The 18,192-nt window shown below is 44.3% G+C and overlaps 2 protein-coding genes across 6 annotated transcripts in view; both read right to left on the bottom strand.

Moving 5' to 3' along the window:
* Positions 1 to 12,858, bottom strand: part of add2 (adducin 2 (beta)) — a 31,121-nt gene extending 18,263 nt beyond the window's left edge. Inside the window, exons 1-2 of one of the 5 annotated variants that reach the window (XM_061260152.1) lie at positions 12,466 to 12,858; positions 197 to 401 (exon numbers count right to left, since the gene is read on the bottom strand). In XM_061260152.1, the coding sequence (XP_061116136.1) occupies positions 197 to 364 (168 nt within the window). In that variant the 5' untranslated portion in view covers positions 365 to 401; positions 12,466 to 12,858. Of the gene's footprint in view, positions 1 to 196; positions 402 to 7,628; positions 8,626 to 12,465 lie in introns of those variants that run through there. The other 4 variants (XM_061260154.1, XM_061260155.1, XM_061260157.1 and 1 more) reach the window with 4 other exon arrangements.
* Positions 12,859 to 13,684: 826 nt separating this feature from the next.
* figla (folliculogenesis specific bHLH transcription factor) lies at positions 13,685 to 17,725 on the bottom strand. Its single transcript, XM_061261450.1, has 5 exons — positions 17,274 to 17,725; positions 16,409 to 16,561; positions 15,573 to 15,740; positions 14,412 to 14,468; positions 13,685 to 13,786 (listed from the first exon to the last, which is right to left on the bottom strand). The coding sequence occupies exons 1-4, from the start codon at positions 17,484 to 17,486 to the stop codon at positions 14,451 to 14,453; spliced, it is 552 nt and encodes a 183-aa protein (XP_061117434.1). The 5' UTR covers positions 17,487 to 17,725; the 3' UTR covers positions 13,685 to 13,786; positions 14,412 to 14,450.
* Between the last annotated feature and the right edge of the window lie 467 nt (positions 17,726 to 18,192).

Genomic DNA, 18,192 nt, shown 5'->3' with positions numbered 1-18,192 from the left:
ACAGTGACACACTCACACACAAAGATTCTCTCTCACACATGCTCACACATAGACCCACACTCACAGTGACACACTCACACACACAGACTCTCACACATGTTCACACACACATTCACACAGTGACATACACTCATACACACAGGCACACACACTCTTACACAGACTCTCACGCGCACACACACACATACACACTCACAGGGCTCTGCAGGATGCTGGAGACACGCTTCTTGTGCGTTGCCATGTTGACGGGGGTGGATTGGCCGTCGGGGTGCTGGGGCGACTGCAGGCTTTGGGGGCCCCCTGCACTCCCATCGCTGGGGCTGCGCTCCAGAGGGGTCCCCTTAGGGCTGGGAGAAGTGCTCATCTTCACTATTTACACTAAGGAAGAGGAGGAGGGGGAGCTGAAGGAGAGAGAGGGAGAATGGGAAAGGGGGGAGAGAGGGAGGGAGAGAGGAGAGTGAATGAGTGAGAGGGAGGAAGATGGAGATATATACAGAAAGAGGTAGTGAAAGAGAGAACAGTGAGAGGCGGGGCGACAGAGGGAAAGTTGGAGAGGAAGGGTAGAAGAGAGATAGATCAATTCAAATAACTATTTTCTATTCACACAGAAAGTAGCTTCAATGTGGCTCATTCACGCGTATGAGCAGGGATGTCCACACCCAATACTGAATTAACCTTATTACACAACATTGTCTAAATCCGTATACATACAACCTCACTCTCTGATGCTTTTCTAATTCTGTTTCAAAGGTTCATACTTCATAAAGTTCATTGGCTCAGAATGTGTTTTTCCAGTATTTTTGAAAAGATGGTGATTTATAAGATCAAGTTATTTTTATCTGTCCAACTGTGCAGAGATGACTGCTTCAGATTTTCCTTTTAAAGCAGACCGAAGTAGGGTCTTGATAACAGTTCATTCTTTTCACAAATGAAAATCAGCAGGTTAACATCGTTATGAGCACAATCTTATACAACTCTAATCAGAGGAAAGTGGTCAGTGATTATGACTCAAACGTTCCTTCTAACCGATCAATCACTGATGTGTAATATTTTATTTACTAAATGTGTTCAGGTGCGTTTCGTGATTATTATGTAAGTGATACTGCACTGTTTTCATTAAGTAGTTAAATGATTTCATAAGTGAATTGATTGCTCGTATTACTGGTGAGATGTGGCTTTGTATGGTTTTTTTTAGAATATATACATTTTTACTGATCCTTTATTTTACCAGGGAAGACACATTGAGATATACACCTCAGTGAGCCCTGGCCCAGTGTGTGTGTGTGTGTGTGTGTGTGTGTGTGTCTGTGTGGTTGTCCTGAGCTGAAATATGTACCAGAAATTCTGTGCAATTGCACATTAGATAGTTGCAGTTTGAAGTGCAGTTATTCTAAATGGAAGAAAACATATTTGTCATAAGAAGAAGCATGTGCTATAAACTCCCTACAATGGCCTACTGGATTAGTGCATAGTTTGCTTAATTGCATATTACACAGTTGCCCTTTTAATCCTGCTGTTTGTGCTCCCGCTAAGGCACACAGTGTCATGGGCATAGGCCGTTATCAAGAGCTGTTGCTCATCATAAAAGTCTTACACATTACATTCACAGTCTACCTCCTCACAAAGACTCATATCAATTAAAGGAACTCGTGAGCTCCTTTGATAGATATTGCCTGGGTTTCATCTCGTTAAAGAAGTTGTAAATCCTGCACACAGGGACACACACATCCACATGAGCACGCGCGCAAGCCCACACACACACACACACACACCCTGCATACCAGTTAGCCATGCTGTACATTACATATCAGCATTTATATAGCGCCTTTATCCAAAGTGCTGTACAATTGATTCTCATTCACCCATTCATACACACACTCACACGCCAATGGAGATTGGCTACCGTGCAAGGCACCAAGTAGCTCGTCAGGAGCATTTGGGGGTTAAAGGTACAATAGGTAAGATTTTTGTGTTAAGAAGACCATTCTTATAACCAATCCCTTCCTATCCTTGAAAAAGGCTCACTGAAATGATGACTCACCCTCTGCCTGTGTTTATAGTCCGCAAATTCGGGTTTCAAAATATGCAGTGATGGGTACAGCTGTACAGCTGTACAATAATTCAAGCTCATTGGTTGAAAATTGGTTCCGATTGCCACAGCCAATGGCGTTTCAACGTCAGTGTGTTCACAGAGAATGGGTGGGATAAACAGTGTTGTGGTTTGAGCGTGTTTATTGCTGCAATTCCTCACTTGTACCTTTAAGTGTCTTGCTCAGGGACACTTCAACACACCCGGGATGGGATTGAACCGGCAACCCTCCGACCGGCAGACGACCGCTCTTACCACCGAAGCCAATGTTGCCCCCATTGCAATGGTTCTAAATTACAACTGTAATAGTCCTAGATTACAAAGACAACAAAGTACAACAAGGGGCTAGAAAATTAATACGAGTGAAACAAGTGTTCACAGACATGGGAACACCAGGTAAAACTTCCACTAATTACACTACAAGCATTTAGCAGATACTTTTATCTTTTTTGCATTTGTTACATTGTATCCTTTGCACTGAATTAAATCAGGTTAATTACCTTGTTCAAAGTTTGTCTCTAGTTTGCAATATACAGTTTGTCTCTAGCCAGCAATATACAGTCAGGTCCATAAATATTGGGACATCGACACAATTCTCATCTTTTTGGCTCTATACACCACCACAATGGATTTGCTTTAACTGCAGACTTTCAGCTTTAATTTGAGGGTATTTACATCCAAATCAGGTGAACGGTGTAGGAATTACACAGTAATTAACAGTTTGTATGTGTGCCTCCCACTTTTTAAGGGACCAAAAGTAATGGGACAAACTAACAATCATAAATCAAACTTTCACTTTTTAATACTTGGTTGCAAATCCTTTGCAGTTAATTACAGCCTGAAGTCTGGACGCATAGACATCACCAGATGCTGGGTTTCATCCCTGGTGATGCTCTGCCAGGCCTCTACTGCAACTGTCTTCAGTTCCTGCTTGTTCTTGGGGCATTTTCCCGTCAGTTCTGTCTTCAGCAAGTGAAATGCATGTTCAATCGGATTCAGGTCAGGTGATTGACTTGGCCATTGCATAACATTCCACTTCTTTGCCTTAAAAAAACTCTTTGGTTGCTTTCGCAGTATGCTTCGGGTCATTGTCCATCTGCACTGCGAAGCGCCGTCCAATGAGTTCTGAAGCATTTGGCTGAATATGAGCAGATAATATTGCCCGAAACACTTCAGAATTCATCCTGCTGCTTTTGTCAGCAGTCACATCATCAATAAATACAAGGGAACCAGTTCCATTGGCAGCCATACATGCCCACGCCATGACACTACCACCACCATGCTTCACTGATGAGGTGGTATGTTTTGGATCATGAGTAGTTCCTTTCCTTCTCCATACTCTTCTCTTCCCATCATTCTGGTACAAGTTGATCTTTGTCTTCTCTGTCCATAGGATGTTGTTCCAGAACTGTAAAGGCTTTTTTAGATGTTGTTTGGCAAACTAATCTGGTCTTCCTGTTTTTGAGGCTCACCAATGGTTTACATCTTGTGGTGAACCCTCTGTATTCACTCTGGTGAAGTCTTCTCTTGATTGTTGACTTTGACACACATACATCTACCTCCTGGAGAGTGTTCTTGATCTGGCCAACTGTTGTGAAGGGGTTTTTCTTCACCACAGTTGTTTTCCGTGGTCTTCCGGGTCTTTTGGTGTTGCTGAGCTCACCAGTGCGTTATTTCTTTTTAAGAATGTTCCAAACAGTTGATTTGGCCACACCTAATGTTTTTGCTATCTCTCTGATGGGTTTGTTTTGATTTTTCAGCCTAATGATGGCTTGTTTCACTGATAGTGACAGCTCTTTGGATCTCATATTTTATCTGCTCCTTGTAAATGAGATAATGAGGGAATAACACACACCTGGCCATGGAACAGCTGAGCAGTGGGAGGCACATATAGAAACTGTTGTAATTCCTACACCGTTCTCCTGATTTGGATGTAAATACCCTCAAATTAAAGCTGAAAGTCTGCAGTTAAAGCAAATCCATTGTGGTGGTGTATAGAGCCAAAAAGATGAGAATTGTGTCGATGTCCCAATATTTATGGACCTGACTGGATAATAAATTTGGACCTTTGCATGGAAAATGTACTCAGTTGCACCCAAAGAGAACATTACTGTACTTTCAGGGTACATTTGGGAAATTTGATCCTTGAAGAACAGAAATGTACCTCCACTGTCACTTTATTTCTGAGAGTGTTCAGTTGTAATAGACCAGTATCAGTGCTAACAGTGTTGGGACCAACTCCATAAATTCAGCCAATACAGGGAATTAAATTCACTAACTGACTTTAATTCACTAATTGAACATAAATGCCCATAATGCAAAGGTGCTTGAGTGGACCCTGGAAGGTTGTTGGTTCAAGTCCCAGTATAGCCACAATACGATCAATACAGCTGCTGGGCCCTTGAGCAAGACCCTTAACCCCACATTGCTCCTGGGGGGACTGTCCCCTGCTTAGTCTAATCAACTCTTAAGTCACTTTGGATAAAAGCGTCAGCTAAATAACTGTGGAGTAATGTAATAGTGTTCTAAGATTAATAATTAAACAATTGAGTTTCCATTCACTTCCCGAACCGGCTGAACTGAAGGTGGGATGGAACCCACGTCTGGATGGCAGAACTAGATATCCGCTTCCCCCCCCCAAAAAAAGGCTAAAAATACTGGTGTCAGACTCGTGTAGCTGCTGAAGCCGTCCCAGTAGAGCTGCGCTCTGCGATAGCGGCGGTTCCTCCGCACGACAGGGGCTCCGGCTCGCTCGTCTGTCGCCCGCAGATAAAGATTTCTGCGCCACGCCCTCCGCGCTGGCCTACCTCTGTCTAACTGCCACAGGCGCGCGGTGTCAGGCTCGGAGCCTCGGCGCAGGGCGAGGAGACGCCGCTCACGATACTGAGCTCATAATGCAGCTCCGCAGATCACTTACTGAATTACTGAATTACTGTCTCCTGCAGCTTCAGCAGATTCATTTCCTTCATCTCTCCATTATCAGGCTGACTGAGTCCAGCACTACAGCTCCTACAGACCCAGCCCTTTATGCATGCACACACACACACACACACACACACACACTTACACACACAAACATATGTACACACACACACACACTTACACACATTTACACACAAAAACACACACAGACACACTTACTTACACACAAAAACACACATTTACACACAAAAACACACACACAAACATACAAAAACACACACACATATTTACAAACAAAAACACACACATTTACACACAAAAACAGACACACACACAAGAATACACACAAACATATTTACACACAAAAACACACACATTTACACACAAAAACAAAAACACACACATTTACACACAAAAACACATATACACACAAGAACACACAAACATATTTACACACAAAAACACACACACATATACATTTACACACACGCACGCAAATTCACACAAACACACACATACACAGGCACATATGCACACACTCACACACACACAAACGCATGCATACACACCCACACACACACCCATTAATCAGGCAGAGAGGACTCAGCCAGCGCCCCAGTATAATGTGTCAGTTTCACGGCTTGGCTGTTACTCCTTTGTGTGAGCTGGGTAAGATGGAGTGGGTTTGGGACTGCAGCTGCTCTGTAGACCATAGACCCCCTCTCTCCTGGGACAGTGATAATGACTGGGGTGGATACGGCCTAACCAAACACCCCCCTCATCACCTGCGCCCCAAAACACTCCTGGAGGGGTACTACCCTCCCCAACAAAAAACCTCTCACACCCTCCAGAGCTCATATTACAGTGCTGCTCCATATGGTCATAGGAATCACACACTTCAGGCCTGCAGGGCCACAGTGTCTGCAGGACTTTATGGTTTTTAATCAATCAGCTGTGGATTTAGCAACCTTAGATCCAAGATGTGTTTCCCTGACCTCAGCAGCCAATCAGCCTGTATCACAAAGCAGGATTACTGAGTTAGCTGGGTAAAAACCGGAACCCTCCCAAATCTGGAACATGGACTGATAAATTTTCCAAAGCGCTTGACACTCAAATTCACCCACACACACACACACGCACACACACATGCCAACGGTGAAAGGCTGCCATGCAAGGCACCAACCAGCTCATTGGCAGGAATTGGGGGTCAGGTGTTTTGCTCAGGGACACTTTGACACACCCAGGGCAGGGCGGAACCGGCAACCCAGGCTGCCAGACTCTTACCTCCTGACCTAATGTTGCCCGCCAAGTAAAAACAGCTGTACTTACACGCTGAAAACACGGCAAAAACCAGCAGACACTGCGGCCCCCCGGGGCCAGAGCCTCAGCTCCCCGATGTGCACCTGTACAACTCGTGTTGCTACTTGCCCTGGCGAGGGGTATCCGACAACCACACCGCAGCATAAATGCCCCGGTTAGGCAACTGAGCGCATTAACTGCGCCGATCGATCAAAGCGCCGCGCCTCTCCGCGTCTCCGAGGGAGAGCTGAGTGTTTCCCCTCGATCCCGGCCATCCGGACGGACACACGGATTCCGGGAACGCGGGAGCGCTCCGGTAATCCCTCAGCCATTAGCGGCTGCACTTCCGCAGAGACCGCGGCCGCGTGCGTATCTCCGGCCCGGTCTCGTCCGCCGTGTCCTAACCAGACCTGTTTTGGATTCAAATACCTTTCTGTGCTCGATTGATCTTGCCTGGTGCAATTGAGCCGACCAAGAGGACCAGAAGGTGGGGGTTTGCACGTTTTTAGAGCATTTCATAGGCGCCAATACACCAGACAAGCTCAGTGGAAGTATACACTCTCAGAAATAAAGGTATGAAAAGTGCCTAAAAGGGTACATACTGTACGCCTGTCACTGGGGCAGTACCCTATAGGTACATAGCCAGCAATATGTCATTAATTTGTACCCTTTTTGCTTAGAAAACATAGTCATTTGTACCCAAAGAGCACATTGCTGTACTTTCAGGGTACATTTGGGAAGATCCTTTGAAGAACAAAAAAAAGTACCCCCACTGTCCCCCCACTTTGTGTCTGAGAGTGTATAATAGTATGTAAATCCCAAACAATGACGTACTTGACCCAGGTCTGGTCCTAACGTGAAATACACCACTCTGTGGGGTCCTGCCGTACGAGCATCTGGGACGCAATCGATGCGTGAAACAGCCGTTTCTCTGTGACAGCTTCATTAAGAGCGGGTAAAACTAACAGATGGGGCGTTGAGACAGTCCAACGATTGATCGTCACAGTATCTGCTCAACCGCAACTGCATGAGGTATGAAACGTGTCAGGCAACCTCAGATACAATGATATCTTGGGAGAATGTGATTAATTTGACAATTTTATGTTATCTGCTATAATGAATATTACCATATTATATAGGCATAGATCCATGTACACAACCACATACACACACACAAATGTCTCAAAACAATAGGAAATTATGCGGTAGATCAGTGGTCCTCAGTCCTGGTGCTGGAGAGTTGCAGGGTGTGCTGGCTTTTGTTGTTACTCAGCACTTAAGTGATTAATTAAAGTGGTTAATTACGGAGTTAACTCACCTCAGCTGGTTTCTTGAGTCTGAATGGGTTGCTGATATGAAGGTGATAACAAAAACCAGCACACCCTGCGGCTCTCCAGGACCAGGAGTGAGGACCCCAGCACACCCTGCGGCTCTCCAGGACCAGGAGTGAGGACCCCAGCACACCCTGCGGCTCTCCAGGACCAGGAGTGAGGACCCCAGCACACCCTGCGGCTCTCCAGGACCAGGAGTGAGGACCCCAGCACACCCTGCGGCTCTCCAGGACCAGGAGTGAGGACCACTCTGCTAGATTATTATGAGGATCTAAAGAAACATGCACACTCCTGTCCTCTTCAAGGGCAGTATTAGAGACTCCAGACTGACAGCGTAATGGACTGTGATCCTATTATACTCCAGATTCCCCGGGGAATGTTGACCAGTATCCTATTGCATTCATTCATATGGATTATGATTCACATGAATACATGTGTGAGGGGATCTGCGGAAGTCACTTCCTGTCATAAGGCTGAGCGCAAGTCATTCACAAGGCATTGAAAAGGTGAAATAAATAAAAATGTACAGTATATCCTAAACCATCGCAATGGGGATGGGTTGGACTCAAACAGTCAGGATAAAAAGGCCGATTCTGATGAATTCTTTCATGAACGGTATTTGCATGTGAAATATTGTGTATAAAAGAGTGCAGATTTGTGGCACTGAGCAGCTCTTTGAGCATGTGCAGAACGGCACTGCCATGGTGACTTAGAGCAGACCCTCGCTCTGTTCCCAGCAGAATTCATCAGGCTGTCTCTGCACAGACGGCAGAGGAGCCTGCGCCTGCCATTTTCATTCTTCTTCTTCTTCTTCTTCTTCTTCTGTGCTATCAATACCATCGCCAGCGATGCAATACTGCCATTATGTAACATGCATACGTACATATGAAATAAAATACCTGAGTGTTTTGAAAGACAGGCAGTCTTCTTGTCGTACAGTTGACCGTATTCAGTACTGTATGCAGGATGCATGCATCCGTGTTCATGTGTTCTATGGTTTATGATCTTAATATGTCATTCTAAGTGCAGTCTCAGAAATAAAGTGACAGTGGAGGTACATTTTCAGGGTCCACTCAAGCACCTCAGCACTCTGGACATTTATGTTCAATTAGTGAATTGAGGTAAGTTTCATTTCCTGCACTGTCAGTCCCAGCACTGTTAGCACTATTACAACGGGTCTATTACAACTGAACACTCTCAGAAATAATATAACAATAAAGCGACAGTGGAGGTACATTTCTGTTCTTCAAAGATCAAATTTCCCAAATGTACCCTGAAAGTCCAGTGATGCTCTCTTTGGTACAAATTAGAATGTTTTACAAGTAAAAAAGGTACAAATTAATTATATTTTGCTGCCTAGGGGTACAGTTTTATGTACCTATAGGGTACTGTCCCAGCGAGATGTATTTGTACCTTTTTAGGCTCTTTTTGCCATTTCTGAGTGCATCATGCCATGCCAATAAAGCACATTTTGAGTTAAACAGGAGAGAGTTGCAGTCACAGACGTTAGCGTCTCCACCGTCTCTCCCCGCTGATCTCTCACTCTGCATTACTGATTGATTTTCTGCCAGAACTTTGTGGCTAATGGTTTCCGGTGGCTACCAGCCTCGTTGTGTCTGAAACCGCACTTCTGTGTTTGCTTGTTTCCCCTCTCCACTGCCTCATCTTTCCACGGAGGGATTTGAGAGTTTGGAACATCTGAACATTGGCACGTTTCCTTTTTAGTCGAGAATTAAGCTGATTAAAATACAAAAATGTTTTTTTAATAAGATTACACTCCAATTTTGTGCCAGTTTAGTTTCTCTTCATCTTGCATTGTCTCCCAATATTCAGGGCTGATGACAAAAAACAGCTCAAAACAGGTTTTGAAACAACTGGTAGCTGGTTGACCAGTTAGACCAGCTGCATACGCAACACGGTTTGACCAGCTCAAGCTACTATAAGTAGCTTTTTTATTAGTAAGTGAGCATCCTCCCCCAGGTCTTTGTAGTGATCAAATGTCACAGCACTACAGACTGATATACAAATGCTAATGCTAAACATCAAAGCCTTGTACCATATAACCAGACATGATAATCATAATTTGCAATGGAAAAATTGCTGTAGCATAGTACTAAGTGTGACCACTATGTCAGCCAATCTAATTTGATGCGATGTGAGACTTAAAAAGGAATTGAAAGATTATGAAGAAGCAAAGCAAATGACTTGAGGTAGGCCAGGTAATCCAGAAAGAGGAGTCCTGCTGGCCCGGCAAACAGGACACGGAAAACCTGACATGAACTTACAAAAAACAAAAACAAAACCAAAACTGAGACATATATGCTTTGATGGATTATGAATAAAGACATGCCCTAATGTAATTCCTTGCTGTTATCTACAGCAGGGCTGCCCGACCCTGTTCCTAGAGATCTACCATCCTGTAGGTTTTCACTCCAACCCTAACAGAGCGCACCTCATTCAACAGCTACAGCAGAGCTGCCCAACCCTGTTCCTGGAGTCTACTGTCCTGTAGGTTTTCACTCCAAACCTAACAAAGCACACCTCATTCAACAGCTAGAGCAACGCTGCCCAACCCTGTACCTGGAGATCTACCATCCTGTCAGTTTTCATTCCAACCCTAATTTGGCACACCTGATTCTAAGAATTAGAAGTTCAATTAGATCTCGATCTGTTGAATGAGGTGTGTTTTATTAGGGTTGGAGTGAAAACCTACAGAATGCTAGATCTCCAGGAACAGGGTTGGGCAGCCCTGCTCTAGCTGTTTAATGAGGTGTGCTTTGTTTGGGTCAGAGTGTAAACCTCTCCAGGAACGGGGTTGGGCAGCTCTGATATACAGCATCAGGTACAGTAACGTGTGGTATTTACTCACGATGGTGAAAAACCCCGCCGTCGACAGATTATCGAATTATGAAACGGCCTCATAATGATGCCCAAACAGCAGCTCCACAGATAAAGCCCTCTCCACAGGTAGAGTGGAAATATCTGCTCAATTCAAGGACACTAAAAATGATTCACACAGATGCACGCAATCAGACTATCGTCCGTCAGAGAGTGTCACTGAAGATAGCCTGGGAGATAGCGGTCATCCCATCATGCACTGCTCAGTTCATGCTGTTCTGCACTGCATAATGAGTTTCTAATACCATAGATAGGGCTAAGCTAACTGACCAGCACACTCGTCAGCTCTACATGCAGAGAGGCTTACTGTACGTCAGCAGAGGATGGTGAGAGTCTGATTTACAGTAAATTTCCTCCATTACCGTAATGGCCTTTTAAATAATAATTTGTCACAACAGCTGAGCAGGATGGGGTAGAATGAAATGTACAAAGCCTTTTAGTACTGGATGATAATAGAATAACCATATCATGCTACTGATCATGTGGACTATTACTAGTGTTTGGTGGCAGTAGTGGTATTAGCAATTGTAGTAGGCTAATCTATCTGCGATAAAGTCGAATCAGATAACAAAAATCTCAATTAAGATCATTTTTAGAATGGCAAAACGCACTTCCGTCAAAGTAGTCGGGTGCGCATTTACATTTATGCATTTATAGCCTCTATCGGCCTGCTAAAGTAGCCTACCCAAATTGCTAGCGTGAGTGTTAGTAGTTACAGTATTTACAGTATATACGGCTATACGGTGGTTCCGTTTGTGTGTGTGTTTTTTTTTTCTGTTTCTCTTTCTCCATGACGGCAAACCCTCCCTCGCGCTCCCACCCCTTGGCCTCCCCATGGCTGCCTAGCAACCAGGCGAGCGCCGCTGCAGCATCAGCACCCACTGGGCGGTCGAGCTTCGGGGATGCAGAATGCCCGGGGTTTTGAATTATGACCGTCCGCAACACGCCGCTGGAAGAAAGGCGGGGTCTTGTTGTTACTCGTGGGTTATTGTTGTAGGCTATCACACTCGTAAGACTACAGGCAGTTGGGTTATAGTTGAAGCACATCTTCATCTCCGAGTGCACATAATGGTGTAATGGGCCTATAAAACACTGTAACGCTTGATTTCTCGATACAATAATTCTACTGTCAAAATTTGATCAACACAAGGATTCCTCTCCTACCGATTCTCTAGCCAGCGCAGCGAGGGATATATAAACACTTCCAATAGCCTACAACGCAAACTGACTGGCAGTGGAAATATGAAGACGGATCTAATGAACAACGTTCCCAACGTTTAAATAGACAAGAATGTTGATGTATATATTATAAATATATTGTGACTATAAATTATTCAGACTACAAATCGTAACATGGGGCTATGTAACGGACACATCGCTAAATATCAATTTAGACAGGCCTGCATCCTCATAAAAAAAATCTCAATGTAGCCACAAAAACACCCATCAGCTATTTGATTCTATGGCAGTTAGATGGAAGAGAATATAGCATACAGCGGAATCGAACACTCCACCCAATCTGCACATTTTTTTCATATGAATAAAATAAGGAACGGAGATATTACAATTATTATTAATCACATAGCAGCTCTCACCGCGCCTAACATCGAGCGCGTGGAGGCATTTGTCCCGTCGCCCTACCTCTCGCGCATCGCTACCGTCTGCCCGTTGCCAACAGCGGGGAAGAGAGAGCCACAGCACTTTAAGCCCTCCATTTTACGCGTTTTTTACCCCCTAAGTGAACATATGCCTGTGACTTTATGCAAACGTACGAAAGGACCGCTGTCAAATCACTTAATGTGTGATAGTGCATTGCAATATAATTGAAATAAGCGATCGTATGTTATGTAAATGTAAACAAAGCCGACGCGTGCAAGGTGCGCGAATCATCTCAGGTATGACCGAGCGCTGTCATCCGACGCTTACCTTACAGCATTCTCCGCGCAGCGTCCTTAGTGGCGGATAACGCTCTCTTGGTCGAACAATATAGGCAGTGACAATAGCCTAAACCTGCGCACGTATATTTATCGTGAATTATATCCCCGCTTTGTGGAAATGTATATTTCCCTTTCGCCTTCTAAATGTCTAGTGACCGCCCGCAGTCTCGCTACCCGCTATTTTTCATCGCAGTCTGATCCAGCCCACCGCCACGCCTGCCAACATCGTGACCTCAGTGGATTTTTACACAATCTACTATAGGCTGCATGCAATGCAAATCCCCCAAAATTGCTTCTCATACCATGCAAATAAATAATAAACAATTTATGAACTATTCTATTATACTAGCAGCCTCATCTGCTTGTAATACAGTAGGCTACAATCCAGTGTAGCACTGTGGTATTGTTTTACAGATGTCTTGCATCAGTCCGTTCTTTTTATCGCAGAGCCTAACAGATGTAGCCGAGCTATGTGATGCTGCTGTCACCTGGTGTTAGCCTCTAGTATTACACAAGCAAGTGATATTTATGCACTTATTTAGATCACATCAGCGGGGAAAAACGCTTCGGATATAACATTAGGATATTTGTTTCTGTATTCATTACCATCACATTTTAACCCTCTTAAAAACCTGTTAATCTTTTTTAAATCTTCATACTGTGTGATTTTTTTCAATTTTCAATTCTGGTGAATAAATAGTATACATGCAATCAAAATAATGCCAAGTCTTTGCATGTATATCAACTTTGCATGTATTGTATTGGCTTATTTTGACCATCTGAAACGGTATAAAATTGTATAAAACTGTATAACTGTATAAAAATATACATTTTTATCTCAGATTTCTTTGTGGATAATTCTGGTGGCACTTTCCCATACAGGTGGCAAACTTTCACTTCCTGCACCTCAGGCTCTAAAATGAGATGTTTCTCACAGATTTGTCATATTTATGGATACAAGGCTAGTCATTTGGGAGAATCTTTTCTTTTGCAATAATTTTGCATTTATTTAAATTGTTGGGGTCAATTTGACCCCAAACTTAAAAGCGGTCATAAACTCTTAATATAATAGGAGGGTTAAATCAATACTAATTTTATTAGCAAATATGCAAACCAAAGATTGTTTATCAAGTTTATTACTATGAGCAGTTGACAGAATCAAACATAAAAACAGAAGAAACAAGGCACAAGAGGCAAAGACAAATACAAAAGCTCATAACTGCACATTTTTATTCCTTCGTTCATTCATTTTTTGCAATAAACAAAATGAAACAAAAATATAAATTTTCCTTTTGGTAGCGCCACAGCACCTGAATGAGAGAAAAATTGTGATTTTCTGAAATTAAAATTTAGGCATTAACACCATTTATCAAACACCTGTCCAGAAGAACCTTTTCAAAAGGACAAGCGACAAGACCACATTTTCAGTGGCACACACAGAAATAGGAGTTACTACATAAACTCTAAACATTACATTACATTACATTATTGGCATTTGGCAGACGCTCTTATCCAGAGCGACGTACAACAAAGTGCATACCCATAACCAGGGATAAGTTCGCTGAAAGACCCTAGAGGTAAGTACAATTTCAACTGCTACCTGTACAACAAAGATAAGGACAAGGGCCATTTTTTTTTTTTTTTTTTTTTTTTTTTTGAACAAACAAACAAACAGAGCAAAAGTCACCAAAGTTAACTATCCAAACACTGTAATGTTAACTGTAAACTGTAACTGTAAACATAATTTTAGAGTTTAAGTAGATGTAGTAGCAGTGAGTTTGAGGATACAGCACTTAGTGTCTCATAATAATAATAACAATAATAATAATAATAATAATAAGAATAAAAGTAAACCCAAAAGACACAATAACCAGAGAGAAACGTAGCTCTGTGGAGTGAGTGCGTGGTTCTTGTTCTGATTGGGCGGAGACCCACCTGAAGGTGCACCGTGATTGGCCAGCCCGTCCTCCATGTTTACGTGGGCTGGAACATCTGTTGGGCAGGGAGCACACAGTCAGCTGGGCAGCCCAAATAAAGGCAGGGTTTCCAACTTTCACGCTTTCGGGCTCCGTCGCACACTCTCAGGCTACTTATACCAGACCTGGGTGAAATACGTCATTATTTTGGATTCAAATCCAATGACGTATTCAAATAAAGCATCCATTTCGATGCTTTACTGAGCTTGTCTGGTGTATTGGATCCAATGAAATGCTCTCAAAACTGGCCAGCCCCACCTTCTGGTCCTCTTGGCTGGCTCAATTGCACCAGACAAGATCAATCGTGCACAGAATGAATCCAAAGCAATCACTTTTGAGCCAAATAAGACCACAATTAATAGCAACGCCACTCCCTGATTAAACCAATTATGTCAGCTCGTAGGACAAAGTCAGTTTTTTCAGCATGGCATACCGTACTAAGATTTGAGATTTGTTACAGAGACTGTTGATTGGCTACCTGCACATTACAGAGCCTGTTGATTGGCTACCAGCAGATTACGGATTCTGTTGACCTACACACTCCAAAAGAAATGGACGGATGTGTGTTGGTGGTTACTCCAGATGCGAATACAAATAAAACAGATCTCGAGTGGAAGCCATATGCGCTAACGATACTGGTACTGCATTATGGTACTGGATGGCGGTTGAGTTTGATTGCATCACTGTCTATAATTGGAGGCCCACCTACACAAGAGTGAATGAATGACTAATAAGCATGAAGTCCCAGATCATTGGTTTAGCTGCATGGTCAGGCTCATAGTGCTGTAAGGTTATGAGCAGCCTGGTCAGGCTCAGTACTACAAGGTTATGAGCAGCCTGGTTGGGCTCATAGTGCTGTAAGGTTATGAGCAGCTTGGTCGGGCTCATAGCGCTGTAAGGTTATGAGCAGCCTGGTCAGGCTCATAGTACTGCAGATTTCACTGTGGCTACACTGAGGCTTGAACCACCAAACGTCCAGGTCCTAGTCAAGCACCTTAGCCACTAGGCTACAGGCTCGCTAGCCACTAGGCTACAGGCTCGCTAGCCACTAGGCTACAGGCTCGCTAGCCACTAGACTACAGTCAATAGGCTGTAGGGTAGGTCGGGTGTGGGGGTGTACCAGGGCCTGTTCGGGGGTGAGCTGGATGATGTACTGGTAAGTGGGGAGCACGCAGTGGTGCAGCAGCAGACCCCCCATGTCTCCTCCGTCTTCCCCTCCGAGCCCGGCTGACACCACAGGAACCGCCAGCGCCATTCCCTCCGCCATCTCCGGCACGGCCTCCAGCATCTGCCGAACACGGGCGAGAGCGGGAGAATGTTCCAGAAGCCACAGCAAATGCACTGCATTAAAGGCAAGCTGGAAATTGGGCCCAAGGGGTGCAACACACTCACACTCACACTCACACTCACACTCACACTCACACTCACACTCACACTCTCACACTCACACTCACACTCACACTCACACTCACACTCACACTCACACTCACACTCACACACTCACACACTCACACACTCTCACACTCTCACACTCTCACACTCTCTCACACTCACACTCACACTCACACTCACACTCACACTCACACTCACACTCACACTCACACTCACACTCACACTCTCACACTCACACTCACACTCACACTCACACTCACACTCACACTCACACTCACACACTCACACTCACACACTCACACTCACACACTCACACTCACACTCACACTCACACTCACACTCACACTCACACTCACACACTCACACTCACACTCACACACTCACACTCACACTCACACTCACACTCACACTCACACTCACACTCACACTCACACTCACACTCACACACTCACACACACACTCTCACACTCTCACACACACACACACTCACACACTCACACACTCACACACTCACACACTCACACACTCACACACTCACACACTCACACACCCACACAGACTCACGCTGCCAGTGGGGGAGTCCTGCAGCACGGCCAGCAGCAGGCGGATGTACTCCGTGGCGGCCCGGAGCGTGTCCACCTTGCTGGGCTTGCGGTCGCGGCGCACCAGCGGCACCATGCGCTTCAGCCTGGAGAACATGCTGTTCAGGTTCCTGATCTAAGAGAGGGAGGCCGACTCGTCATTGAAACACCACCTCAGCCACGGACACCAGCGGCAGCCAGCCCCGCTCCTGGAGGTCTACTGCAGGGGTGCACAACAAGGGCCGACCCATTTCAGGATTCTGTGCCAACTCATTGGTGTCAATTGTTTAATTAGCTCAAACATTTCTTGATCGGACATTCGCATGAGCACTAGCTACATCCGAAGGCTGCAAGCGTACCCTAAAGATTTTACTGTGCTCAAGTACAGATGTACACGAATGGTAACCAACCCTGTTTCTGGAGATGTACCATCCTGGAGGTTTTTCATATCAACCCTAATTTGGCACACCTGCCTCTACTAATTAACAAGTTATTTAGCTGTTGAATTACGTGTGCTTTGTTAGGGAATTAAAACTTACAGGAAGGTATATCTCCAGAAACACGGGTGTGCAAGCCTGCTCTAGTTGTTGAATTAGGTGTGCCCAACACTAAGACATCTGATTGTACTTGTCATTGTCCTGAAGACCATCATTATTTAATCAGTAGCATCAGGTGTCTTAATCCTGGGCTAAAACAAAAACAAAACCTGCACCAACAATGGCCCTTTTTTGGTTAGATTTTTTTGGTTTGATTTGACAACCTGCTCAATTATATTTTTGCACCATCTTGCCGCATTGTGTATTCGTACTTCATCTTAGCAGTAACCTAATGACAGTTGGTGAACTCACTCGCAGGCGTTCTTTAGCGTTGACCATCTGCCTTCTCCTCAGAACTTCGTCCCAGTTCTCTGTATCTATGTACAGCCCGTCGTTTCCCCGTCGAAACTTGGCAATATTGGCGTACATTGGGAGCGATATCCCTCCATGCACGCGCGCGAATACGTCGCCCATCAGTTCGCTCTCCGGCGCAATCATTAGTCCATTCGCCTTACTGCTCGCCATGACTGAAGTTACTACAGTTTAATAAATAAAATGTCTTCTTAATCATGTGTATAAACAAATGAATTGGGGCTCGATCGTATAGATAATTGGCCACGCTAATGGTGAAAGACAAAAATACCGACTCGCCGTCGGTTAAACAAAGTTTAAAAGGGATGAATATATCAGCCCTCCTTGTCGTCCACGCGCCAGCTTGATCACTTAATGACTTAATCAAACCCAAACACCTGTGCACCTGTCGGATTTTTTCCCCCAGCAGTTTTTATGTCTCCAGTGTCGTTTTCAGCTCCAACAAGGCTGTCAGTGTCAATGCGATCTTAAGACAATCACTGACTGGAAGGTGCACTGGGATGAAGACAACTTAAACGCACGAGGAAATTAGCGTCAGATACAGTGGCAGGCGTCCATTTTTATTCTTATAACATTATTTTGTGTTTACGTTAACGGGATGTTATTGTTATTCTCCTGAAAATTTCAATTGTATCAAAACGGCAAGGAGTCTTCTTGTAAGCATCACCTCTTGCCCTATCTTGGAAAATCCACTGACATTTTCGGTAACGCTATATTTTACAGGCCGTTAATTACTTATACAGTAAATATATTAACTAATTATTAGTTAGCTACTTTGATTTCAAAGTACTGAAGTTGTACTATGAGGCTGTGAGTAGGCCTGCCATATGTAAAAATGTTTTACCTCAGAAATTAATAA

This window comes from Conger conger, chromosome 11 (assembly GCF_963514075.1).
Source record: "Conger conger chromosome 11, fConCon1.1, whole genome shotgun sequence".
In the NCBI taxonomy this organism is placed as follows: Eukaryota; Metazoa; Chordata; class Actinopteri; order Anguilliformes; family Congridae; genus Conger; species Conger conger.
Note: the sequence above shows the minus strand (reverse complement) of the source record. Positions and strands in the feature narration are given on the sequence as shown.